The sequence below is a fragment of the Verticillium dahliae genome, genomic scaffold (genome assembly GCF_000150675.1).
Source record: "Verticillium dahliae VdLs.17 supercont1.3 genomic scaffold, whole genome shotgun sequence".
Taxonomy (NCBI): domain Eukaryota; kingdom Fungi; phylum Ascomycota; class Sordariomycetes; order Glomerellales; family Plectosphaerellaceae; genus Verticillium; species Verticillium dahliae.
Genome location: NW_009276940.1, coordinates 1,967,661 through 1,993,280, shown reverse-complemented (window position 1 = coordinate 1,993,280; position 25,620 = coordinate 1,967,661). Strand labels below are relative to the sequence as shown.

Below are 25,620 nucleotides of genomic sequence, written 5' to 3'. Positions count from 1 at the left end.
GATCGGTGCCACGAAAGAGGGATCGGCAACCTTGACTGTCCTTTCGGGTGAGTGAGGGGCTATGGATGGTCTCGGTGTCGGTGGCGGACCGTTGCTGCGTTTTGTCGACCGAGACAGGACAGGACAGGTCGTCGACAAGTGATGCAGGTTGGAGGGATAATGTAGCCTTTATCTCGTGGAGGCGCATGTTGGGGCGTACCTCACTTTCGGCGCCAACAAAATAAACGGTTCCCCTCGGCCAGGCCCGTTGCCGTATGCGAGAATCAAATCGTTGATGTCATGGAACTGGGGGGGGGAGGGGGGAGGGGGGAGGACAGGCGGGCGTGCTGTGAGATGTCATGTAACGTGCTTGCGACAGTTGAATGGCGGCGACAGGGATGGGCTGGTAGACGCAACCCTTTCATCGATAGCGAAGGTGACTGACCTCGTTGGATGGATCTCGAACCGAACCGCCGGCGACTTTGATAGGCATGGGGTGCCTTGGGTGCCTTCGTGGAGGCGGATGGCCCTTTGGTCTTTGGCCATGGGATTGATGGGTGTCGTCAGAGGACTGGGGGAGGCCAGAGCCAGATGCAGTTGGCGTGATGGAGAATTGAGAACATGTGCGGGTAATGGCCAGGGCCGCCGGGGGGAGGCCCACTTGGTGTCCGCCGAACAGCGCTGTAGTGGGACGCTAACAGATCTCGATAGTATCTGTCTTGGGCCTGGGTGCTCCTACCAGCCCTGCCTACGGTATCTACCCGAGGAACCCAAGGAACATGTACCTTTCTAGGTAGGTACCTTTCTAGGTAGGTACCTTTCTAGGTAGGTACCTTACTTACCTTACCATACCTAGGTAGGTACCAATCTTAGGTACCCTAGGCGTATGCTTGGTACTGCTCATGTGCAGAGTCAGCTCCCATCTCTTCCATCATGCGGTATTCCCGGGCGAGAGCGTACAGATGAGAAAGAACAACACCATGACGGCCATAACTTTACACGCCTCGCATCCCAATGCACGATGTGATCAGCAGCCACCCTCGTGAGGCGCCCAAGGTTCATCTGGTTGGATCACTGCCGTACTCCCCCCACTCATCCCACAGCACCTCAGCACCTCAGCACCTCAGGGATTCGACATGGCATTTCTCAAAGCCGCATGCAGCCGTGTGGCTCGGTGTGCGACCTGAGTGGGTCGTCTGGGGCAAATGCTCCGGCAACCTCGGCGAAGATCCTTTTTGGTGTGCATTGCTGAGATTGTGAGTCCAGAGAACAATGAGTAGGTATCTTGCCGCGTTGGAGGCTCCCGTTTCTGGAACTGGAATCCGAATGGCGTATCTGCACCCATTCTTTATTGCATCCACCAAACACCAAAGCCAGTCAGGCGAACAAGAGGATCTTCCAGCCTAACCAGTATTCATCCCAACGACATTCTGTCTTGGAAGCCCCTGATATGTTCCTCTAGCTAAGCTACTTCCCTAGTAATCCAAATACGATAGGTGAAATACCTGATCTTGGCGTCCTCGGGCAGGACTTGAGCTCTGATAAACCAACTCTTACTCAACCAGTTATCATGGTGAACCGTACATAGTCTTGCCTTGCCTGGTCCCCACGCCTGCTCTTCGTTGGACATCTCAATACTTCTGTATATAAATACTTCTGTATATAAATTTCCCGTGTACCCTGCAGAGGAAAGATCGATCCTCCAAGCTAGGTCCCTAAAGGTCTCATCACCGGTGCCACGCAACCTGGGCACATGAATGGCCCCCACTGCCTCTCCCTCATTATCAGAACAATATGACATGAACCATCATGTTCACGTCACTCACTCCAAGAATATCTCGCCAGCACGTCGATCCGGCTGTCTCACGGCCTCCCCCTGCATGACGCCCTCACAATAGGCCTCGCCAACGTACTCCCATCTGCCAGCCGCCGCCCCTGCTTTGGCACGCAGAATGTGCGGCACGGTGCCGCCCAGCACGATGGCTACCGCATCCCCTACCACAGCCCGCGGCGGACACAGTCCCACAAACCCCTGCCTCGTCATGTACACCCGGTTGCCCATGTTTCTCGCTAGGTGATCGCGATAGTCCCTCATCGCAGTGCTCCGCAGCAGCGTCTCGTCCAGACCGAAACGCTGCAGACCTGCCCTCTGCGAAGAGGTCACGCCCTCGAAATTGAACCCCCTGAATCGTTTGCGAAAGGCGAGCCATCGTGTCACGACGAAGATGGCCGTCGAAGCGCCGAGCGCCACGAGCACGTCCAGGGTCGCGAGGCGGGCACCGCGCGCCAACGTCGAGACAGCTTGGCGGGGGCTGGCGGCGCAGGACCGTACCGTCTCGAACTCGTTCGGCGGGGCCCAGTACCAGGGTGCCCGGCTCAGACTCTGGAGGAGGTTGCCGAGAGTGAACATCTGGGTCGTGCTGTTCGCCTTGATCAGCATCTGGCCAGTCTTGTGTACTTGGTCTCGCACTCTGACCAGTGTCGTCGCCACAGCGTCTGGCGCCATGTCTTGCAGCAGCACCTTCTCTGTGAGGCCAAAGTCAGAGAGCCGTATGGCCACCTGGGCAAGCTGGTCGGCATGGACGCCATGGATGGATGATGTCGCGAGCTGAGCGGCTGTCTGGACGAATTCTTGGGTCTCGTCGAGGAAGTACTTTGTCATGATATAGTCGACACCCTCCGATGTCTTGTCCGACAGATCCAGCTGCAATTGTCGAGTTCCGATCCGGCTGATGTGATCCACCATGACACCCTCTACCACGAGGCAGCCCGATGCGGGGTCAACACGCGGCGCGGCTCCGCCGGTGCCCCCGGCACTGAACACCGGCTGGCCGAGCTCCATGTAGCCGTGCGGCACCCGCAGCTTGGCCGACCAGTCCGGCACCCACGATGGCAGGCCGGCCAGCATTTTGGGAAACTGCGAATACAGCAGCAGATCGGTGCTCCTCGCCGCCATGAGCCCCGCAAAGTCGGTGTACACCCCGACAGCGTCATGATAGCGCACCCGCACTTGCCGCCAGTACTCGTCCTCTCGCGCCAAGCCCATGAGCCCGAAGATCCTGTCCTCCGGCATGGTCGCCCCAATCTTGTTGCCCTCCTTGTCAATGTTGTACTTGAGGACAACGTCATACAGATCGCGCTTGCCATCCCCAGTGTGTATGGCCCTCCGCTCCTGGAACAGACGTATGATGGCGGCGTTGAGCTGGAAGATGCGTTCCCGCTGCTGCATCGTGGCCACGGGGACGTCTCCCTTGACGGTCCTCAGCCACCACGCGTTGTGCACGACGAAGAAGAGCATGGCCGCCCGCAGACACGTGACGCAAACGAGCTCTCCGCCGCACAGGAGAACGGCGTCGCGCACGAGGCAGAACTCCTGAATGACCCAGAGGCGGCTGAACCACGAACGGCTCTGGACGTCAATGGCGCTCGCCAGCGGGAACTCGGGATTCGCCTTGACGAGGGCGAGCAGGGCGTCGCGGTCGGCAGCCACGGCGGGCTCGCAAGGCATGGTGGGATCGGCGACGGCGTCGTATATCGCGAGAAACTCCTTGCCCGGGATCTGCACGATGCGGCCCAGCGGAGAGGCTGCGTTGATCTGGCGGACGAAGCGGAAGTAGTCATCTGAGGCCGGCGTCGAGGGGCCGAGGCGCACGACGACGCGAGCGCTGCGTGTGTAGATGTCGCCCATGAGCGGGACCTGGCCCGCCTTGTCGGCAGGGCTGCGCTGATCGATGCATATCTGGTCGATGAAGATGGCGCGTTGGGTGAAACCTGCGGCTGCGAGTTCGAGAATGGCCGTCTCCAGTGGCTCGTAGATGAACAGACGGCGAGAGCCTGTTGGTGTCGAGACGTTTATCGGACGATCTGGCTTTTCATCGGCTCCGACACCCCAGTGATAAGACAGAGCGTCATAAGGCACTGGGTCGGGAAGGGATGTCTCGACGATGGAAACGTCGATAGTTGGCGGTGAGGTCGTGGTGTCAACACGCAAAAGACGAACGAGCCGAAATGTGCCGGCAATTGTAATGGGAGAATACTGGTATGGCTCCATGGTGGGCTTTGCTCCTCTTGGGCCGCTGCTAAAGTTCGGTCGAGGGCGACGAGCAGTGCGACGTCGAACAAGTATCAAAAATGCCCTTCTCGTCGTGACTTTCGGGCATGATCAGTTGCGTGAGGCTGCCATCGTTATCGTGAGAGCTGAACTTAGCCGCACCACTCGATGCTGCACGAGCTGCCGGGTATCCGAACTGCTAACCTATTTGGTCGTCTGCATGGCCGTATTGGTGGACACTATTGAAAAGTGACAGCCCGATCATCAAGTGAATGCATTTTGGCAGACGGCCTTCCTCGCTCACGTATTGCTAGTGAGCCTTCGATCAGGTCTTGCAAGACGAAAATTCAAGTCCATCCAAGGGATTTTCGGGCGCTTGAATGGGCGACCTGGCGGGTGATGATCCATTTCGGACACTCATATCAGGAATGTCGTGACCTATTGCTTAGCTCCATGGATGTTGTTGAGAGAAACCTCGGGCGTTTTGGAGGTGAAGCTAATTGTGTTGAAGGAGCAGTTGCAGAGGTGCAGGCGAGATAATGTTGATATGGTATGATTAGATCTAAAGTTCTCGAACTTCATTCAGTTCCGATTAGTCTAGTGGTTAGGATATCGGCTTGTCACGCCGGGGACCGGGGTTCAATTCCCCGATCGGAAGATCTTTTTGTCTTTGCTAACACGATATAGCAAGTCCAATAACTCTCTTCTTTTGGTTGAACGAAGAGCATCTTGTGAAGCAGAAGTGCGAGTACTCAGAGTAAGGAGTACTCGTCTGACTTTGAACTTTGTTGTTCGTGGTAACCCCTGAGTGCTCGTGTCGCCTCGAACGCCACATTGCTGATCCTCGAACTCTCTCAGTGACAAGCAACTTGCGGAAAACCATCGGGATATTGACGGGAAGACCCCTGCCACATCTTCATCTTTACTTCCCATTCCCTGGCTTGCTTCCTTCATGAGCGCCCCCCAAAAGCCACATCGGCAGGACAAGCCCCTCCCAGAGACACGCCGCGAGCTGCGTGTCCCCTGCGGCCACGCCAATCCCCCTCCCGGAAACCCGCCGCTAAGCATGCCCGGCCCGTGAGCCTGCAGCACTGTTTACCCGGTTCTTTGAGTCCGGGGGGTTACATGCAGGTCGTGCCTTAATAAATCGTCACGGTGGCACCATGCCCTGCTGCCATGCCAGGCCAGGCCTCTCTCTCCTGGACCAGTTCTCGACGACAAGTCTGCACGAACACAAACGCAGACAGGGCCCCGACTTCAGTCGCTGCTCCTGCATTGCGAGGCAAGGTTCAACGTACGGGCTCCAACCTCCTCCGGCGACGGACGTCGATCCTCCGCCGTTGACGGCCTCCCCGCACTTCCCCTTGCGAACCCCCCGCCAACGGACCGGATCCTCAACCCGACCGCATTGCCGACCCAGTAGCAGGTCCTCCAGACCACGATGTTTCCTTGTTGGCCATTTCGCAGAGCATCATGGCCCCTCTTGGCCTTGCCACTCCTCGCGGCGGTGCCGGCTACATATGCTCAGGACGCCCAGGTGCGTTCCGCTGCCTCGATGATGTGTAAGACCTAGGCGAGTCTGATATCACCTCCAGCAACCACTCAAGGAACCCTCCGACATGGGTGTCATTCGCAACATTCTGCCTGCGGGCCTCGCCCTGGCTACCACGGGCGCCGCGCAGCTGACGAGCCCCGGCGGTGTTGGCCGTCTGCCTGCCCTGGGATGGAACTCATGGAACGAGTACGGGTGCGACATTGATGAGAGCGTCTTCCTCAAGGTCGGCCACCACCTCGTGGACTACGGACTCAAGGATCTCGGATACGAGTACGTCAACATTGACGATTGCTGGAGCGACAAGGTGCTTCGGAGAGACAACACAACCAAGGAGATCATTCCCGATTACGTCAAGTTCCCCAACGGCATCAAGCACGTCGCGGATGAGATCCATAAGCTCGGCCTCAAGGTTGGCATCTACTCCAACGCCGGTCTGTCCACCTGCGGTGGCTTCGCGGCGTCCCTGGGCTACGAAGATGTTGACGCTGCCACCTTTGCCAAGTGGGGCATCGACTGTGAGTCTCGCCTCAAGCACCCTCATCGCGCCTTTGAAGCTGACATGCCAGACCTCAAATACGACAACTGTGCCGTGCCCGAGGAGTGGTGGGACGACTGGAAGTACGTTCCCGAGAACTGGTTCGGCGGCCCTCCCAACGAGAAGCAGGACGACGGCTCCCCCGTCAACTCCAAGACGGACAAGCCCGCGCCCCCCGGCTACGACTGGTCCACGTCCAACTCGGCCGAGCGCTTCCGCCGCATGCGCGACGAGCTGCTGAAGCAGGACCGCACGATCCAGTACTCCCTCTGCGCATGGGGCCACGCCCACGTCGAGCAGTGGGGCAACGACACGGGACACAGCTGGCGCATGTGGGGAGACATCTACCCCGTGTGGCACGGGAAGCACGAGTAAGTCCTGTCTTTGCATGGAAAATGGGGTAATAGCGCGGCCTGACAATGTACACAGGTGGAGCTGGGGTATCGCGCCGATCCTCAACCATGCCTCCTTTTTCTGGAACACGAGTGACTTCTGGGGCCACAACGACTGGGACATGCTCGAGGTCGGCAACGGTGAGCTGACTCTTGCCGAGAGCCGCAGCCACTTTGCTCTGTGGGCGGCGCTCAAGAGCCCTCTGATCATCGGCACGCGTCTCGAGGGGATCAAGCCCGAGATCCTCGCCATCCTAGCGAATAAGGAGCTCGTCGACTTTAACCAGGACCCCATTGTGGGTGCCTCTGCCAAGCCGTACGACTGGGGTCTTGGCCGCGAGTTCGGATCATGGAACCAGACGAACCCGGCAGAGTACTGGGCTGGCGAGTCGTCAAAGGGAACGCACGTGTTCATTCTCAACACGCTGGATGTGGAAGACGAGAAGGTTGTTGTTTTCGCCGACGTGCCGGGCCTCGAGGCTGGCAAGCGGTACGTTGTCCACAACATGTGGACCGGAAGTGACCTCGGGGCCTTTGAGGGCTCGTTCAAGATTGATCTCGATGCCCATGATACGGCCGCTCTCAGGATCAACGAGATTGTGTGTCCTAAGAAGAGGGCCCTGGCTGATCAGGAGACCGAGTAAGATAGAGGAATCGGAGAAAACCAGGCACCCTTGTTGGGCAAAGCATCAGATCAATTGTGCTTATACATCCGATGGCCATTCTGGTGTTCAGAGACAGGTCCTTGATAGATTCGGTCTCTTTTCCAATCTGGTCCTCTTTGCACTTCAGTTCTCTGGAGCCCTCTTCAAACCTCTTACAATGTTGACGCCAAAGTACTCTGCATTTTTCTGCTAGTCGTGATCTTGCTGACGATAATCTTTGGCCGGAAATCTATTGGCCTATGGAAGACGATGAACGCCTGTATTGGCTTGACCTAGGACAACAGACTCATGCCTTTCTGTCAGACCACAGCTCTACAGGTCGTCACCCAAGCCACGTCTGGACGGCAAGATGAGATTCCAAGCAGTTTAGATGTAGGGAGGAACCAGATGAATAGACAATATTCTGTAGTTTAGACTGCCTTCAAAGCGTGCAAGCTGTGGCATGCCGTGCTGGACCAAGGATAAATTCCTGACATTTCTCCTAGAGAGCGAGCTCAAGGTTTTCGTGTATTCGGAGTTCTGATCAAGAGAATAAAACAAGAGTATACTGCCAGCCGTAGCTTCCACCATTGCTGCCGCACCACGAGCTATTCTATCAAGCTCCAATGGGCCTCTGGCAAAGAAGGGCGATTTCGCTGATTCCCAGGGTGCAGCACTGGGGCTGCTTTCCGTTGCAGTTCCGCCTCATGTCCTCGCCGTTCCTGGCACTCTTTGCTATTGTTGGGAGAACGAATTAGTCACGCTCACGACTTTCAACTGGGGTATTGCTTGAAGGGAATTAAAGCGCTGCAGATAGACGATCGAACAACGTACGGGTAGAGCAGTCTAGAACGGCCAGACCAAGAATACTGGTGGAGCAGCAGAGAGGAGTGCCATGAAGGAGGCCAGAGCAGGCGGTACGCAGCTCACGCGTTTCGAGGGATGTTTCGAGGTTGGCTGGGTGTGCCATGGCAGCTCCAGCAAACAGAGCAATCGTCGCAATAGAGAATCTCATCTTGGGATAGTAAATAGATACTGGAGGAAGTTGATGGAGTAGAGTAGGTAACAGAAACCGATCAATGTAAGTCTGGAGAGTGATAGGGTTTCTCCCTGTGGACACAACCCCATGGTATTTATAATAGTTGATCAGCGGAGACCAGTGTCTCGGAGCAGGAGAGATAGCATTCTTGACGTTCTTGTCTTCTCACTCATAAGTAGCACTCAATGGTCTCGTCTGTGAGTTTAGTTGCATGATAAGACAAGAGCCGACATGAATGGACCAGGACCATGCTGTTCTGTCCGATCTTGCCATTTTCGCAGGCTCATTCACTTCCATCATTCCTTTGGCACGGGTTTTGCCATAGCACGGTCCCTGTATCTGTTTCACTGCCCACGTGGATAAATATGCCGAAGAATGCGGCAATTCGGATGGCAAAAGTTAGCATTGAATCAGATAAACCTGTGACAAAGTATCAAGCTATAGTCAAGCAGAACAAACCTTGTCATTCAATACATTTCATAGCTGCCAGCTTCAAAAAAGAAATGAGCTGCAACCGAACCAAGTTAAAGTGCAAAATTAAAACTCGTCAGATGGGAATATTGTTGCATGATGGCAAATCAGCCGCTCAAAAACCGATCAGCTGCCGAGGAATGCATTCACGGCTGTTGAGGAGACATGTCTTGACCATGTCTCGCCCCAGCTCTACATGACTTGAGTCATGACGGTATGCATATTCATGTAGCAGGCGTTAGGACTCGTTCCTAGGCATTGGTCGGAGATAGGTTGCAGGTATCAATCTAAAGCAAAATCTCGGTCTTTCGTATTTTATGATATTGAATATCAAGGAACAGATCGCTGCCAATTTTTACTGCAGGATATTAGTGTATTGAGTTCCACGAAATTCAACAGATGAGGCATTTCACACGTGATATCTTGGCCTTTCTCGAGGCCCTGTGTGGAGAAGTGTTCTGTCCATTGAATATACCCTTGGCTGGTCCCTTAATTAAAAGCAGCTTCGAATCGCACTACACGGGCAAATCATATTATTAGCACCAGGCAGCAGTGTATCGTGTCTCCTGTCTAACGCTCCAGGTTCGAAGCAGCCATAGAGCTGGCGTTCGCGCACAATTTATTTTCATTTTCATGAGAATAAAATAGCATCGGCATGTCAGTAGGTAAGCTTCTCGAGAAGGTTAATACGCTGGAATGTCCACCTCTAGTCTCCAAGCAGGATCTATGCACCGCCGCTATCGCTGGGTCATACTTTCGTAGTATTCATTCAAAGCTTGCAATATCAGGTCGCGGGAGCAAGCTTACTCTTCAAGCATTAATTCCATTTCTTCGCTCTTGCAAACAAGATTCCCTTCTGCTGTCATATCATGAGGTCCTGACAAGCCGGAAGATGAACTGCATGGGTATTTGAGGGAAATTGTGATAGGACTGTGCTTGTCCGGGATCGCCCCCATCGTCAAAAGATGGTTCTCTCACTTTGTTCATGAGAAGACCGGCATCGAAGAATGGTTCGAGTAGTTGGTGAATGGGTCGGTGAAACCAGATCTTGCCGAGCGTTAGTGCGAACCTCTAAAACCAACTACAGTTGCTAGGTGATGTTTTCCTCCTGTCTCGACTTACAAGTGGTTCAGGCTGCCCTCTAAGTGCTTGACTCTGAACGGGACCAATATTCAGGTACTTAGATATTTTGATTGAAGTGTGAAATTCCTGGTCACCGGTCTCTTGATTTTCGATGACCTCAATGATACGATGCGCTCCAGGCTTGTGAAAGCATGGATGCAAATTCGCCATGATTATTCTGCGGATGTGAGCCGATATCCAACAGCAAAAACACTTGTGTCATATAAGCATACCTCCCAGTAGGTTTCAGCACTTTTGGCAGGAACTTTGAAAGCTCTGTCAGATCCGAGAGCTCTTTCAGCAACATGCTTCCCGTAATTACGTCAAACTCCCTGCCGCATGTTAGCCTTGGAAGCACAAGATACCTAATCCTACAGTCACGTACTCCGCATGCTCAGCTGCAAATGCATCAAGCGCATCTCGACTCAGGAGATCCAGGAGTTCGTAGCTTATCGCCAGACCCAAATCTTGACTACGCTTTCGGGCGTTTTTAATCTGCTGGGGGCTATAATCGGTTGCTAGTACGGCAACGCCTCTTCGAGCAAGTCTTCGGGCGACGATGCCGTTGCCTGTGCCCAGATCCAGCACTCGATGATGGGGTTGCACCTCTGCGAGCTCCTCTATGGTTGGCAGGATGAGCTGCGTGAACATATCGTTGCCTTCGCCGAGGGTCGTGTCCCAAAAGTTGGAGTTCTTATTCCAACTATTGAGGTTCGCCGCTCGTGAATTTGTCTCGTTCAGCGAATCAGTTCCAATAGCTTGCGGGTTCTGGATTTCGGCTGAATCCACCCGATTTTGCTCCTCGAGGCTGGCACTTGAAGCTGTCATGTTGATTTGTCAGGAGTGGTGTTTGTTTGGCAAACGGGAATGTGTAGTTGTTGTCGACTCTAAAGATCATTCTGATCCTCCCATCTTCTCTATCGTCGGATGAAGACGATTATGTATTTCACCATCGCACGACTCAGCCTCACTCCTCCGAATAAGTCCCGATTTAGCGCCTGCCAATTGGCCGAAGACACAGCCTTCGTGCATAAGCCTAGAGTCACGATTCCTAGGCAGATGCTCTAGTCAGTCAATAGCTGTTCCGTGCTAGCCGACAGGTCATCGTTTGTGGGGGTCCCATCTGCAGGCGGGCGGCCTCCTCATTGCCGAGTGGAATTCAGCCTTGTGCACCTGAACTTGCTGGCCAAGATAGCTTGCCCCAAGACACGTGGGATCGCTGTGCAACCAGGCCGATGAGCGACCTCGTATCTCTTAGACGACAACGACGACCGCCAGATTTTCAATTTCACAGTTGAGACTGGGCGACTTGGCACAACCATCAACACTTCCCCGCCAGCGTGATGTCCTCCCCACGGCACATGTTGCCGCTCGCGGATCATGAGAAGTATCGCGAGACAATCCGTGACACGCTCGACGGCAACCTCGTGCTTCCGCATTCAATCGAGGCGGGCGACCCCTACTATATTGGCGATGTCTACGACACCACGCCAGCGGAATGCGTTCAGGAATGGGAACTATGTGACAAGTAAGTGATCAATTCGGTCGGAAGACAATAGGATTGAGAAGATCACACAGTTTTCCTTGTCACTGAACAGACACTCCGCGATTCATGATGCGGCAACTGACACTTCATCAGCATCAAGCGCCCCTACTTGGATCACATCAAGGCCGTGTCGCACGCCTGGCCTCACCTGCGATATCTTGCCCACTGGATGGAGGTGACGACTTCGCCAGTCAAATGGAACCACATCAAAGCAAAGCAGGCCGTGATCCGCAAGGAGAGGGCCGGCCGCACCAACGTCGCCGTCGTTGACTTTGCGCCCGGCGCTGCCCCCGCCATCCACACCGCCACGAGCCCCGACGCGCTGCGCGACTCGCTGCGAAGTGCGCCGGTGCAGCCCGACGTCCACCGCATGTATGTGGTCGAGGACCTGTCGCGCGACGTCGTCGAGGCGCTTGGCGCTGCGTTGGATATTGATCCGCTCTTCTTCCGAGGGCAGATCAGCGACTACTGGTGGTACAACACCCGTGACCCGTGGGTCGAGCTGCCCGATCTGCAGGTCGTCTCGCGGAGGCGGCGGTTCTTCCACGTAGGATATCTCCAGCCGCGGCATTTTGGCAGTCAAGCTTCGTTCGCCGAGGCGACCAAGGAGGCAGCGCGATTCAACGTGCTGCGGAGGGCAGACAATGACAAGAATCACAAAACACTTCTTGATCAACAGGGCGCACTTGTGGCGCTTGTGAGAAGCAAGGCGTCATTCTGGTGGAAGCCAGCCGAGGGAGATCGAGGGGCCGTCGGTGAGTAATGCGGGATGCATGATTCAATGTAGAGGGTATCTTGGCAGCTGACGTTCCTTCAGGAGTGCTGCTCGTCGACCCATCTGTCAAGGAAGGGTCACCACTGTGGGCTGGATATCGCAACTTTGAGCCTACGCCGTCCATATCAGCTCGCGGTCCTTTCAAAGCACCGCCGAGAACGTCTCTATTCGAGGCAGTGGTGTACTGGGTCACCAGGATGGAGGGGGCTGAGGTGGCACAGATGGGTGCTGACCCTCGCATCATGCTGCGCGGCTTGTCACAGATCATCTGCGCCGAGTGGCTGACAGTAATCCGGTACATCACCACTCGCCTCGGACAAGTCGAGTGGGAGCTGGAGAATCCTGACTTTCGTCGTGATCCCAGTGGCATCAACTCCAGTTTGGCCAAACTGCATCCTTGGCGGCGCAGTGTACCACTGTACAAGACACTGATCAAGGAGGCGACAGCCAAGGTGTTCAACAGCAGCAATGGTCCTTTGTCAGAGTACACATCATCCCTGAAGGAAGATTTTCGTGTCGTTGAAGAGGGGATCGATACTTTGCTTCAACGTATAGAACGGATCGTGGCAGTTGCCACAGCCATCATATCGATCGAGGAGAGTCGGAGGGGGTATAGCCTGAACCAGGACCTAGGCAGGCTGACGTATCTAGCCGTCGTTTTCGCACCACTGTCGTTTGTCACAGGCTTCTTTAGCATGTCAGAGGACGTCTCCTCCTTGAGGGGGACGTACTGGATATACTTCTGTGTTGCCCTGCCTGTTACGGTGCTGGCTTTCGTCTTGGTAGATATGGCGAGGGTGAAGCGATGGGCAAGGAGATGGTCTTCGAGGTGAAAAGGGGGAGGAGAATGGGGCAAACCTAGACGCATAGCACCACTCGGGGGGGCTCCAGGAGACCCCGACAGAGGACAACAGAATGGATGAACAGACACATGGGCCCAAAGAAGTTGGCTCTTCATGCCTGAACTTGCTCCTCCTCGTTTATCCTTGTTTTCCCCTGGCGAACCATCGCATGGGCTAATAAAGCCTTCCACACATCCTGCCAACGTGGCGACGACCGGGCCACCGAGCTGAAGTCCGGGGGGGGCATGCTGCCAACAAGACTTCAAGCACTGGCATCAAGCTTGATCTCAGGGCCTGGTCAGGTGCTCTTTGGGTTTGACTATCGCGCCACCGATCCTGATGCTTCGAAGCAGGTTTTCATTGATCGAGGAAGGCGCGACGACTACCACACCCCCTTTTCTTCTCGCTTCGTCAAGCTTCGCCTGGCCAAGACGCGAGGCACAGCAGCCTCAAAGCCTGCAGTCTCACGGCGTTGTCTCTTGCCGCCCTTGCCGGGCGATGTGAGCTTGCGGAGAGGCCAACACAGGTCCCGGACCGGGCTCGCCGTTTACGACGGGCGCAGGCGTGGCCGGCGAACCTCTAAAGGGGGGTGAAATCCGAGCATCATGATTCAGCACCATACTTGTGTTGAATGTAGCAGAAGAGCCCTTCTGACTAGAATCGACGAGATGTCGTCAAACATTCCGGCTTTTGCCTTGAGCCTCAATTCGAGAATCTACCTGGCAATACGTTAGCCCCTGATTTCTCCGGGCACGACCGAACCATTCAGGGGAGCAACTTGGTGAGCGCAACCCTTTGCTTACAGGGACTTGCAAGGCCAAGCCATAACCCCACGCCGTTCACGAATATAAATCGGTTGAGATGTGCAACCAGATCTCAGCACGAGGGTATTACGGGACGCTGGGTGGAGTTTGCGTTGGTGATACTTTAGACTCGGCCCAAAGGAGCTGGGAAACTCCCTCAGCGCGTCACCCAATGGCCTCAACTCGAAAATACTATGAGAGTATTCTCTTGGCTAGTTCAAGGGAAAGCAATGTGGAGGGCTAATCTCGATATATCGCGCAATGACTGAGCAGTGGCGTCAACATAAGCATGCCGCATACTTGGGTTTGTACGCCTTGGGCGCTTCACGCGTTCAGGGAGCGCGACGAAGGCCGCGATCCATCGGGCCTCCAAAATGAGCATTGCTCCGCGGCGTCGTGAGGAGAAGCTCCGGCTTGGCTTGTTGAGCCGCCCCCTTTCCACCGACACTTGCACTCGGACAGACCCTGGCAACCCAAGCGAGCGACGTCGTGGCCGTACGGGGCTCGTTGTCTACTCAGCAAGTTATGAGGCTCGCTTCGTCTTCGCCAAGAACGCTCAGAGAACATCTCGGACCAGCCTACTGTTCCAACTTGAAGACGAGGCCACCAGGGCTACCGCGACACCCCGGTAAGTCACCCGGGTTCCACCGATCTGACATTAGCTTTACCATGTTGGTGTCTAAATATTATGGAGATAGACTGAAAATATAGTTCCTGCGGAGTGCGGGGAAGTTCAGAGGGAGGGGAAAATGCGGAGGGGCAATGCTAGGGGGCCATCAGATCATGTGAGGGGAGAGAGACAGAGAGGACTGGGGCCGGTGGATGGGGGCCGCAAGGAGGCACGAGCGACTAGGCGGAAACGTTGGCATGGTCTCTGTCGCACAGGGCAAAGTCAGACAAGACAAAGGAAGTCGGAGGAAACGAGAAACATTCGTCTGAAGTGTTATCAGCACTACCACCACCAGCCCGTCACGTCCTGATTTAGACGTTACCAGTCCAGGCAATGGAAGCAGCAGATCGTCTCACCGCATTTCTGTTCAGCGTGCTTCTAAGTTTAGGCTGCTGAGCGGCCAGAGTTGGTTTTCCTCCCCCCACGGTCAGAGCTTCGAGACAACAGACGTCTGTTGTTCTGGTCTTCCCAAATTATCCATGAAGCACCACGAGTGTCAATCTCGAGGCCTGTGGTTTTCCCCAGCACCCAGCGAGTTGCAAAGAACACAGCCGTGCGGGGACAAAGGTTCTGGGCATGTTCCGTGCCCTGCCCCTCCTGTGCAGTCCTGTGCAGTGTCCTGTGCAGTGTCCTGTGCAGTGTCCTGTGCAGTAATAGGTCCAGTGGCATGGTCTTTGCGCCCTAACAAAGGGCTCCCTATTTTCAGGGACCAGGTTGCTTACGCTTAGGTGGCATTGGATGGTACCTGGCACGAGCCGTGATTACTTCTCCGGGGGGTATGAGGTGTGATCGCGCTGGTTTGGCTCGTCATCCCCGCAGTCTGGCAGTCGAGTCTAAGCGCGGCGGCATTTGCTCTCATGCAAGGAATACTGTTGTGCTGACTCTTCATCTTGTCATCGAGCCGCGGCGGTGAGTGAACCCTCGACGTTCTGGGTACGGGTCCCTCCGAGGGGTGGTCACCCTTGGTCTTGCTCGCTCCCCGCCTCTCAGCATCGTTGGCTGGAGCACTCGAGACACGGCTGGCCTCGCTTTCCTTCCATGCAGCGTGGAACGTGCCTCATTCGCGTTAGTGTGCTCAAGCGTCGGCGAAAACCCAGGTAGGGCAAAGGTCGCCACGGATGAGGCGTAAATGTGGCATGACAGAGTCAAGTGCCGTCGATCTGGGTCTGGATGGCCACGAACGGACGATAATTTCGCGGATTCTCGAGACAACAGACTTCGCAACCATGATCCTTAATGTTCCGGGGAGACGGATACGCGGGGAACAAAGTGAAGCCAGCACATCTAGGTACGAGAAATGTGTGGCCGCCATGCTGCAACCGGTCGGGGCAAGCCAACTCCAACATGCTTGATCCACCTCCTATGGAACCGGCCTAGGTACATGTACCTGTGGCGGCAACCGGCCGTGCTGGGCATAAGCTTAATTCAAGGTTGGCTGATCGTATTGCTCCCTGGGGACCGGGGTCGTACTCCAGCTCCCGACCAGTGCGAGTAGCACCAGACGGTTCCAGCAGACGGCTGACCACTGGACTTGGTGTTACTGGCCGCCATGTTCGCGCCAGTTCACGCTATTCTGCCGCACCAACGAGTTCCAGCGCCTGGTTTCCCACGCTTTGCCTGTCAGAGATGATCTTTTCTCCGCGGGGTACCAACTCGAACCCCATAGTGCACCGCCGCAGGCCGTCGGATGGTGCAGATCGATCCCTCGAGTTCCAGATGAGACATTCTCCTTGGTGAGATGCCATGGTCCACCTCTGTCATCCCGCAGATGGCTACGGGACGTCACTGGTCTTTGTGCTCTGCGTGATCACCAAGGACGGCACATTAGGACAACGGACAGGCCGATATGACATCACACAGCGGTTGCCAAGAGAGACATGCGATGTGCTGGTGCCACCTGTCTTGGGAGATCATGTCGCAATTGAGGATCTTTTGCTACGAAATAACATTGAAAGAAAAGTAACTTGACACACCGAAAAAGAAGAATACATGGGGGGCGGGGAGGTGGAATCGGCGCAATCTCACTGCACATGCGTCGAACCTAGCATCTTCCAGCCTCCTTCGCCTTCGCCTTCGCCTGCTGCCCCTCACGCGCAGACGCCAGACAGGCCAAGGTAGGCGATACAACACCAATCCCCACGTTCATGGGGGTGGCCCCTCTTGTTGGGTCGTCGCCTGCGGGCCCAAAATCTTTCCCAGTGGCCACAGGACGCCCCCGCTTTTCTCAAACCATACTCCAACGCCTCAAATCTCACAAAAACTAGTCCTATGCCGCGTGCGGGAGCGACAGGGGGGGGGGGGGGGGGGGGTTGGTCGTCTGGCAGCGGCGGGCGAGTCAGGGCCATCACAGCATCACGGGCACCTTGGGGACGTTGGCATCCCTGTCGGTCTTGGCTGCCAAGTGCGAAACCCGGACTGCTTGGTGTTGCGTGCCCCGGGGGGGCACGTTGGGATGGTCGGCGACTCGACCTTCTTCAGTATGGTTTTGGATCATGGCGCACGATCGCCTGCTTCTTCCGTGCGCGCAATGTGTGTCACTGTTCGCACCGCCCGCCGGCCGGAGAAGGCTGAACATGGTCTTGATTCTTGACGCTGCCAAGACCAACCCTAGGGTCGTGATGCGGCTGTCTGCTGCACGTTTGCTTGGCCCGACGGCAGGCCCGACTCGTGCTAGCGTGAAGGTTTGTTCATGTTCCATCGCATCCAACGATGGGTGTGCCATGATGATGGCACGGATGGGCACGCTTGTCGGATGGAGTCGGGGGCACGCCGCCGCCACGGGCTGCTTTCTGTCCATCTCTCGTGTGGAACACGGATCAGCGTTCCATCTCGTTTGTTTCCTCGTTTCGCTCCACATGGACCACTGCCTCCCCCGCGGGGAACGGGGAACATGGCGCGATTCAGCGTAACCAGCGCAATGGAGACATGGGGTAGCAGTAGTGTCAGCTGGGGAAGAGGAGTCCTTGGAGTCGTAGTCTGGGGAATAGGATTGGGGATGGGCAAGTCGGGCTGAAAAACCTATATCTAGGAGATTCCCCTTCAGTTCCAAAAAGACTTTCATGTCAGACAAGACGAAGCATCACCCTTCTCTTGATCATTGGTAGTGACTGGTCACTTCATTCTCTTCCTCCATCCTTCCAACCTTCTTTCCTACCGCACCAATACCATCACAAACATGTCGGCCGACGAGAAGACGCGACAGGCTGAGATCGAGCATGCTCGCACCAACGAGTCTGGCATGTTCGACGATGGCGGCCCAGAGAAGCCTGTCCCCCGCGTCGACAAGGTTGATCAGTTTGGTGCCCACGAGAAGACCGATCCCAAGGAGATTGCTCTCGTGAAGAAGCTCGACCGCTGGATCATGGTATGTGCCTGGTCACCACGCGTCTGGAAAAGTCATTGCTGACCAAAGCCTCAGCCCATGCTCTGGTCTATGTACTGGCTTAACTATCTTGATCGTAACGCCATCGCTTTGGCGCGTCTCAACGACCTCGAGGATGACCTCAACCTTTCCGGCACCGAGTACCAGACCTGCGTGTCTATTCTTTTTGTCGGTTACATCCTGGGCCAGATCCCCTCCAACATGTTCCTCACCCGAACGAGGCCTTCCCGCTACATGGTATGTTTCGGTCGAAGTTGCTGCGCTGATCGCCGCTAACACATTTAGGGTATCATGATGATGCTCTGGGCCATCGTTTCTGCCCTCACCGCGCTCTCCCATAACTACATTGGTCTTCTCCTGACCCGCTTCTTCCTCGGTCTCACTGAGGCTCCTTACTACCCCGGCGCTGTCTACATCCTGTCCATCTTCTACAACCGTAAGGAGGTTGCCACCCGAATCGCCATCCTCTACACCGGCAACATTCTTGCTACTGCTTTTGCTGGTCTCATCGCCGCCGGTGTTTTCCACGGCATGGACGGCGCTGGTGGTCTCGCTGGCTGGCAGTGGCTTTTCATCCTCCAGGGCGCCGTCACCTTTGTCATTGCCATCGTTGGCTACTTCGTCCTTCCCGACTTCCCCCTGACCACCAAGTGGCTCACCGAGGAGGAGCGCAACCTTGCGCACAACCGCATTGAGCTCGACACCGTCTCCAACGAGGGCCAGACTGGTCTCACCAAGGGTCTCAAGGAGGCCTGCCGCGACCCCATGGTCTGGATCTTCTGCGCCATGGCTCACATGCATCTCGCTGCCAACGGTTTCAAGGTACGTTTTTTTTTCCGTCTCTGGATCAGTTTTGTACTCTCTGGACAACTTCTAACATGAGCAGAACTTCTTCCCCTCCGTCGTCAAGACCCTCGGATTCAGCCAGACCATCACCCTTGTGCTGACTTGCCCTCCCTACCTGATTGCCGGCGCCGTCACCATCGCCGTCTCGTGGTCTTCTGGTCGCTTCAACGAGCGCACCTGGCACATTACCATCTCCAAGGCCGTCGCCACCATCGGTTTCGTTGCCGCCGCCGCCGTGAACAGCGTCGGCGGCCGCTACGCCTCCATGGTCATCTTCACAATTGGTACGTGATGACTCCCCCTCACGAAAGTCGCAAAGGCCATTCCAAATGCTAATACCAACCCTAGGAACGTACGGTGTCAACTCGCTCATTCTCGGATGGTGCGGCAGCACCTGCGGTCAGACCAAGGAGAAGAAGGCCGTCGCCATCGGCATGGTCACGACCATAATGAACATCAGCTTCATCTGGACCCCCTACCTGTGGCCCAAGAGCGACGAGCCCCGCTACCTCATTGCCATGATGAGCAGCGCCGCCTTCAGCATCGCCACGGCCGCGCTGGCCTGGCTCGCCAAGATCATCATGAAGCGCAGGAACAGGGCTCTACGCGCGAGCGAGAACGAGACGAACGTGTTCTACGTGTACTAGTTCGTGCACCCGGGAGGCCTGGCTGGTCAGGGCGTCTCTGGATTGTTAAGAAATGGGGTTTACCGTCGGGCGACGATGAGCTCGCTTCGGCGGTGGCGTACATGGTGCCTGGTTCTGTTTTCGCCGGGCTCGGATTTTTGATAGGTGATGAATTACGATAAACTTGTGTTGACTAAGTTCGTTCTGTAATTCGACGTGATGTGCGAATAGTGCTGGGCGTCCTACCCTTGTACTTGGTATTCAAAGGTCTTCCCAGTGAAGCATCCAGCGATGAAAGCGGATGCAAAACGCGACGAAGGGTTTTGTGAAGAATATAGGACACCAGCTTGAGTCTAATGTGGCATGTCGGTCCCGTACATATTCGCTCACCTGCTTGGCTGGACACTGGTGAGGTTGTCGTTGACTTGACAGATGTCAAACCCAGCGACATGAAAAGCATTTGCTTCAAGGTCAGCACACATCTTGGCATACAACAGACGAGCATCCACCTCCGAGCTGATAGAGTGATGGTTGCTCAGGGAGTAATTTCTCCAAGGCCGCACGTGATGCCAAGCATGCGCCATTCCACGTGCTTTGCTCTGCACTCATGATTGGCATATCGACGCAGGCTGAATGGTCTAAGGACTTGGTCTAAGGACTTAGCACTCAGCCACAGGCGGCCAATGCCATCTCAACTCATTGATGCGGCCTTCTTTTTTCTCCCCAACACCAGATGCGGTCCGATATCCAATGCAGCAAGCCTTCTCAACCCTATTTCCTATTGTTATTCGGACGTACGCATACGCATCGCTAGGTCCCTAGGAAATCTAGGTCCCTAGGAAAGGTCATGGCAATCCGGGGAGGCACAAGCTGGCGGAACGCCCAGGTCTCCAAGAGATTATGGAGCACATTCAGGACCAACTACCATCTGGGCTTCACTGCCTTTGGAGGCCCGCCAGTGCATTTCAAGATTGTGAGTCTCAGTCGCTGCAGAACTCCCTAATGGAAGAGATTGCAGGAAGCTTGAGGCGTCAGATGCTAAGGGATGTCCTTCTTGTAGCTCCGCGAGAAATTCGTGGTCAAGCTGGGATGGATCGATGAACAAATCGTAAGTCTAACGACGTGCCAGTCGAAATCAGTCCTAAATAATCATGTAGTACCAAGAGCTTTTCAGCGTGTGCCAGGCCTTCTCTGGACCTGGCAGCACCAAGATGCATTACTGCATCAACCTGATCCACGATGGGTTCCTGTCTGCCTTGCTGGGGTTTCTCATCTGGAGGTACTGTGCTCAACCCGACATGGCCACCATTCGCGCGCGTGTGCTGATGTGATTGTCAGTTTGCCTGGCGCTCTCGGCATGTACGGCCTTTCCGTCGGGATTTCCAACATTGGCGACTCTCTGCCTGGCCCGGTCTACGCCCTGCTCTCTGGTCTCAACGCGTCGACCGTGGGCATTATCGCTGTTGCAGCGGTGCAACTATCAGAAAAGGCCATTACTGATCCCTTGACCCGCATGATTGTCCTCGTCGCAGGCGCAGCTGGGATCCTCTACAACGCCTTGTGGTATTTCCCCCTCCTGATGTTTGTGGCAGGTGTCGTTACGGTTGTTCACGACTTTCGCTGGCTCCACCCCCTCGCCAAAGGTGTGCTGGATCTGGTCAAAAATCCGCGACAAAAGAGCCGCGCCCCAGAGAATGAGTCCATGGAATTACCGGAATCGCAACGGGACGATAGAAGTGACGCTGTCTCGCGGGAGCACGAGGCGCCACCGAGCCGCAACGATGCGGCCAGTACCCTCCCCATTACCGAGAACCAACGCTCCGAAGCCGAGACAGAGCCCAGGGTGGTTCCGACAGAGCGTGTTCTGGACTTCTCCTGGGCCGTCGGTCTTGCAATCATTGTCTTCTTTCTCATCACGTTCACGGTGGTCATGGTCCTCCGCGGCGTGCTGCCCACGAAACCGCTTCTCTACAGCTTCTTCGCCAACATGTACCTCGCCGGAACGATCATCTTTGGCGGAGGTCCCGTGGTTATCCCTCTTTTGCGAGAGTACGTTGTCGCCGAAGGCTGGGTCAGCCCCCGCGATTTCCTCATTGGCCTCGCCATCCAGCAGAGCTTTCCGGGCCCCAACTTCAACTTCGCCGTCTACCTCGGCGCACTGACGGCAATCAACGGAGGATACAACTCGGCCGCCGGCGCGGTGCTTGGTTACATCGGCATATTTGCCCCAGGCCTTATCACCGTACACGGAACGATGGGCATTTGGAGCGCCATCCGTGGTCTGAGATGGGTCAAGTCGCTGCTGAGAGGTGTCAATGCCGGTGCCGTCGGGCTCATATACACAGCCGTCTACAGGTTGTGGCAGATTGGCTACATTGACCAAGACTTCCAGCAGGGAACGAGCTTGGCGCAGGAACCGTGGTGGGTGGTCGTCACGGCGTCGAGTTTTGTCTTTGGGTATTCTTTCGGCGTGAATCCGCCCGTTGTCATCGTCATGGGTGCCGTGTTCGGGCTAACCTGGTACGGCGTCGTCACGGCGTAGCGCGTCCGACGTTGTTCCAACAGCAGAGCATTCTACATGGGTTTTGATACTCAAAACGATTTGAATGTCAACGAGCAAAAGGCGAGATGCATTGAGTAGGGGCTGACATGCCTGGACTTCTGATCGAAATACAAGAATCATGCACCGAGCCTACCGAGATCACAAGCTGCTGCGCCTTCAGTTGAGGCCAATTTCGCTTCGTCGCCAAGCTGCACCTGAGCAATCCGGCACCTTGCTGCCGTGCCGTGAGAACTATCCTTCCGGCACCTCGCTGCCGATAAAGTCAACCACTTCCACTAGCAGCGAACCAGGAGAAAAAGCTGATGCTCCTCGTTCTCTCGACCGGATGTAGCGACATATTCCTTGGTCTCCGCTTCATGAGTGTGCGATAGCGAAATCAAATGGGCTATACGTGGTTCCTTTGCCAGTGCCAGATTGGCCTCTACGCCATCGACGCCGTGCCGCTGCTGACCAAATCTCTCACCGTCCTCCGCGCGGCCACCGCAAGAAGGGAGCATGAGGTGACCGGCGGATACCACACCATGGGGTCGGACTGGCAGCACATCGACCCGGTCTTGTGGGTTGTCATGTGCTGCCTGTTTGGCCTGGCGTATTTCTATCTCCTGGTCCGCATGGCGAGGACCTGCGAAGAGTTTCTCCTGTTGTCTGAAGCCCACGCCTTGAGCCAAGGATTGCGGCTCCGTCCCATCTTTCGTTCACGATGGCCCGCCTGGCAGCGACAGAGCCCAGCGAAGAGGAAGGCACTGCTTGCTCCCGTTGCACTGACGATCATCGCCGTCATCGTGGCGACCATTGGGCTGCCCTGGGGAGGGACTATCGTGCCCCTGGGGCCTTCATATCCCCTCTCCGTCCTCAATGAAACCTTCTACTACGGTTTGACGCAGGAGAGGATCGCCAATCCTCACCGTGCGGCGGAACCGGAATATGGAGTCGAGGGCCAACCTGTACCGACCTTTCTCCGGAACAGCGCCCTCTACCTTGCGGCCGACCAGCTCGACGAACTCGACGCTCTCCTCGAGACAAGCACGGAGAAAATACGCCAGCGATACTCGTCGTCACCACGGCACCGCCCGGGCTCGAGACACGGCGAGATCACCAGAGACGTGGAACAGGTAGACGACAAGCCCTTCCGCCTTGGCCAGAACCTCTTCAAGACAACAGCCACCGAGGGCCTCGGCTTCGCCACGACCACCTTCTTCTCGGAGCTCAACACAACTCGCCTAGGCCTCCCCTCGTACCTCGCGCCACGCGACCTCGAGGGTCTGATGTACTCCAACAACGTCACGACAAACTGCTACGACGTCACGACGCGCTATCTCTTCCGCGACCTGAAGCTGCCGTCGGACCCGTTCGCGCTGCACCGCATCGGAAGCCTGGTGGACTTTAGCCGCTGGCTCGACCAGCCGCGCGTGACGCCGGCGAACGCGACGGCCGAGCCCGTGCGCGACGACGACGACGACGACATGGGCACGAGCTTCTACGTCTCGTACACGGACGGCGGGACGAAGAACGTCTTCACGGCCATGCAGGTGCTGTTCTTCCGCCCGGCGGACCCGCGGGTCCTCGAGTGCGGCTACTCGGTGGCCGAGTTCAAGCGGCCGGCGTCGCTGCACCGGCGCGGCGCCGTCGTCGAGGGCGCCCCGTTCGTCGTGGCCGGGCAGTGTCTCGACGGGCTGTTCGCGTATCCGCCGGCCGCGGCCGTCAACCACCTGCTGCGGCGGCGGGGCAACGCGCTCGCGCGGGCGGCGCAGGCCTGGCACCCGCGGAACAGGAGGGCGCTCGAGGCCGTGCTGGGCGAGGTGGCGCAGGGCTACTACAGTCTTTTGCGGCAGCGGGTCGAGAGGGCGGACCTGCGGCTGACGGCTGATCAGGTGGCGGATGAGAGGGCCGTGTGGAAGAATGTGGGCATCATGCTGCGGACGGACCTCAACGAGTGGATGAGGGACATTTGCGTGTTCGTCCTGCAGATGATGAGGTATGTTTTGCAGTTCCTGATGGTACGGGCGTATGTGCCCACGTTGCTACGGTGGTTCAGCTTCGCGAGACCACTGGGCTACGAGACGGGCGAGGCGCCAGAGCAAGAGGAGGTAAAGGATGCGAAAGAAAGGACCGGGGAAGACACTGGCTCAGATAAATCTGCTTGGGAAAAGCCGCCAGCAAAAGAGTCTTCCCAGGAGACGGTGTGAGCCGGATAGCTCACATCTCTGAACTGTCGTAGGAATCGTAATGGCATCTCGAGATCAAGTAGGTCTTACCGAATTACACCGAGCCGGGTTTTCGGTCAGCGACGGCCCCTGTTCACGATCGACGTCCGTGTTTGTTTCAAGGAGGCGACCAATGCCGCATCCAAGACTTGCAAGACTTGCTGCAGTGTTTTAGCTGCGTTGGCCCATTGCTATGTATGCAGCAGAGTCTGGCGACTACTTGAATGCCCTTCATCCCATCTTGCTCATCTCAAGCTTCCGCTGTCAACTCGTCTGTACTTCAACGACACACCGCGTGGCGCTCGTCATTTAGAATGAAAGGCTTCGTCGCATTCACTAGTGCACTTGCCGCAGGGCTCGTGTCAGCAGATGCGACTCTATTGACACAGCAGGCTTGGAGGATCCATCCTGTCGTGGATGCGTGTCCTTCAACACCACTTCTCACAAATCCAGCCTGCCAACGCTGGCCGCCACCACCAGCAGCATCTCACGCTCCGCCCGTCGCACAAGCACCTCCCCAAAATATAACATCACATCCATACGAATGGCGCGGCGGCACACAGTGCATAGGCCCCTACTGCCTCTATCACAACCGCGGCTACGCCCACTCCCGCGGCATCGTCCTGCTGACCACAGCCCCGGCCCTCGCGCACCTCAAGCACACGCTCGCCGCCGCGCCGCCCCCTGCGCCGCTCCCGGAATCCCTCTTCGCAGCCGTCGACATGCCGGGCAAGGGCGTCGGCCTCGTCGCGCAAGCGCCCATCCCCGCGGGCACCCCGCTCATCGCCTCGCCGCCCGTGCTCCTCGTCCACCGCGCCTTCTTCGAGCGGCCCCCCGCCGACGCCGCCGTCCTCTACGACCAGATCCCCGCCCTGCTGCCGGCGGCCGCGCGCCGTGCCCTGCTGCGCCAGATGGGCGGCTCGGTGCGCGGCATCGTCGCGACGAACGCCTTCCAGGTCGACGTCGGCGGCGACGTGGCGGGCGGGCATCATCACCATTTCGGCGTGTTTCCGGCCATTTCACGGCTCAATCACGACTGTGGGCCAAATGCCGCGGCCTGGACGGACAAGACGGGCCTTGTGCACCGGGCGTTCGCTTCGAAGGACATTGCGGCCGGGGAGGAGATTAGCATCTCGTACGTCGACGCGCTGGCGCCGCGCGCCGAGAGGAGGGCGCGAATGGCGGGGTCTTGGGGCTTCGAGTGTGGCTGTCGTCGGTGTGCTGCTGGTGACGAGAGTGATGCTAGGGTTGCGGAGATCAAGGCGCTCGAGGCGAGGCTTGGTGATGTGGCGGCAAAGGTGACGATGGGGGATATTGAGCGATACCTGGAGCTGATGAAGGAGGAAGGGCTCGAGGGCAAGATGGCGGGGGCGTACACGACGGCGGCGCTGAATTACAGCCTTTTCGGGAAGCAGGGTCTCGCTGTGAGGCATGCGCGACTGGCGTTGGAGTGCGGGTTGCGCGAGGAGGGGCCTCATGCTGCAGACGTCGCGGCCATGAGGGAGCTGGCAAAGGCGCCGAAGGAACACTTTACCTGGAGGGGGAGGGTGCGGTGAGCAGGATGTGGAGTCCGCG

The 25,620-nt window shown here is 56.6% G+C and overlaps 10 protein-coding genes and 1 non-coding gene across 11 annotated transcripts; 8 read left to right on the top strand and 3 right to left on the bottom strand.

The window, feature by feature from the left end:
- Nucleotides 1-1,801: 1,801 nt before the first annotated feature.
- VDAG_02275 (uncharacterized protein) lies at nt 1,802-4,030 on the bottom strand (the record flags this gene model as incomplete). Its single annotated transcript, XM_009658304.1, has 1 exon — nt 1,802-4,030. The coding sequence occupies one exon, from the start codon at nt 4,028-4,030 to the stop codon at nt 1,802-1,804; it is 2,229 nt and encodes a 742-aa protein (XP_009656599.1).
- A 586-nt stretch (nt 4,031-4,616) lies between these two features.
- On the top strand, nt 4,617-4,688 carry VDAG_20091. The gene has a single exon. It is a non-coding gene; the product is annotated as a tRNA-Asp (tRNA).
- Nucleotides 4,689-5,264: 576 nt separating this feature from the next.
- Nucleotides 5,265-7,156, top strand: VDAG_02274 (alpha-galactosidase; the record flags this gene model as incomplete). Its single annotated transcript, XM_009658303.1, has 2 exons — nt 5,265-6,491; nt 6,550-7,156. Exons 1-2 carry the CDS (start codon nt 5,650-5,652, stop codon nt 7,154-7,156), a joined length of 1,449 nt encoding a protein of 482 aa, XP_009656598.1. The 5' UTR covers nt 5,265-5,649.
- Nucleotides 7,157-7,569: 413 nt separating this feature from the next.
- VDAG_02273 (uncharacterized protein) lies at nt 7,570-8,252 on the bottom strand. The gene is made up of 2 exons (XM_009658302.1): nt 7,991-8,252; nt 7,570-7,891 (listed from the first exon to the last, which is right to left on the bottom strand). Exons 1-2 carry the CDS (start codon nt 8,169-8,171, stop codon nt 7,773-7,775), a joined length of 300 nt encoding a protein of 99 aa, XP_009656597.1. The 5' UTR covers nt 8,172-8,252; the 3' UTR covers nt 7,570-7,772.
- A 953-nt stretch (nt 8,253-9,205) lies between these two features.
- On the bottom strand, nt 9,206-10,677 carry VDAG_02272 (uncharacterized protein). The gene is made up of 4 exons (XM_009658301.1): nt 10,174-10,677; nt 10,022-10,120; nt 9,789-9,966; nt 9,206-9,713 (listed from the first exon to the last, which is right to left on the bottom strand). The coding sequence occupies exons 1-4, from the start codon at nt 10,614-10,616 to the stop codon at nt 9,534-9,536; spliced, it is 900 nt and encodes a 299-aa protein (XP_009656596.1). The 5' UTR covers nt 10,617-10,677; the 3' UTR covers nt 9,206-9,533.
- A 454-nt stretch (nt 10,678-11,131) lies between these two features.
- Nucleotides 11,132-12,942, top strand: VDAG_02271 (uncharacterized protein; the record flags this gene model as incomplete). Its single annotated transcript, XM_009658300.1, has 4 exons — nt 11,132-11,316; nt 11,428-12,089; nt 12,152-12,580; nt 12,665-12,942. The coding sequence occupies 4 exons, from the start codon at nt 11,132-11,134 to the stop codon at nt 12,940-12,942; spliced, it is 1,554 nt and encodes a 517-aa protein (XP_009656595.1).
- A 1,186-nt stretch (nt 12,943-14,128) lies between these two features.
- On the top strand, nt 14,129-14,523 carry VDAG_02270 (uncharacterized protein; the record flags this gene model as incomplete). Its single annotated transcript, XM_009658299.1, has 2 exons — nt 14,129-14,382; nt 14,466-14,523. The coding sequence occupies 2 exons, from the start codon at nt 14,129-14,131 to the stop codon at nt 14,521-14,523; spliced, it is 312 nt and encodes a 103-aa protein (XP_009656594.1).
- Nucleotides 14,524-17,599: 3,076 nt separating this feature from the next.
- VDAG_02269 (pantothenate transporter liz1) lies at nt 17,600-19,299 on the top strand (the record flags this gene model as incomplete). Its single annotated transcript, XM_009658298.1, has 5 exons — nt 17,600-17,788; nt 17,843-18,043; nt 18,092-18,628; nt 18,693-18,936; nt 19,001-19,299. The coding sequence occupies 5 exons, from the start codon at nt 17,600-17,602 to the stop codon at nt 19,297-19,299; spliced, it is 1,470 nt and encodes a 489-aa protein (XP_009656593.1).
- Nucleotides 19,300-20,125: 826 nt separating this feature from the next.
- On the top strand, nt 20,126-21,820 carry VDAG_02268 (chromate transporter; the record flags this gene model as incomplete). The annotated part of the gene is made up of 3 exons (XM_009658297.1): nt 20,126-20,251; nt 20,339-20,386; nt 20,453-21,820. The coding sequence occupies 3 exons, from the start codon at nt 20,126-20,128 to the stop codon at nt 21,818-21,820; spliced, it is 1,542 nt and encodes a 513-aa protein (XP_009656592.1).
- Nucleotides 21,821-22,221: 401 nt separating this feature from the next.
- VDAG_02267 (uncharacterized protein) lies at nt 22,222-24,027 on the top strand (the record flags this gene model as incomplete). The annotated part of the gene is made up of 1 exon (XM_009658296.1): nt 22,222-24,027. The coding sequence occupies one exon, from the start codon at nt 22,222-22,224 to the stop codon at nt 24,025-24,027; it is 1,806 nt and encodes a 601-aa protein (XP_009656591.1).
- A 332-nt stretch (nt 24,028-24,359) lies between these two features.
- On the top strand, nt 24,360-25,601 carry VDAG_02266 (Mcg1p; the record flags this gene model as incomplete). The annotated part of the gene is made up of 1 exon (XM_009658295.1): nt 24,360-25,601. One exon carries the CDS (start codon nt 24,360-24,362, stop codon nt 25,599-25,601), a length of 1,242 nt encoding a protein of 413 aa, XP_009656590.1.
- Between the last annotated feature and the right edge of the window lie 19 nt (nt 25,602-25,620).

Coding starts and splice junctions, on each gene's coding strand:
- VDAG_02273 (XM_009658302.1), bottom strand. CDS start 8,171: ATGAGATTCTCTATTGCGACGATTGCTCTGTTTGCTGGAGCTGCCATG. Junction 7,892..7,990: donor CGTTCTAGACTGCTCTACCC/GTACGTTGTTCG, acceptor TCCCAACAATAG/CAAAGAGTGCCAGGAACGGC.
- VDAG_02272 (XM_009658301.1), bottom strand. CDS start 10,616: ATGACAGCTTCAAGTGCCAGCCTCGAGGAGCAAAATCGGGTGGATTCA. Junction 10,121..10,173: donor TTTGCAGCTGAGCATGCGGA/GTACGTGACTGT, acceptor AACATGCGGCAG/GGAGTTTGACGTAATTACGG. Junction 9,967..10,021: donor GTGCTGAAACCTACTGGGAG/GTATGCTTATAT, acceptor TCACATCCGCAG/AATAATCATGGCGAATTTGC.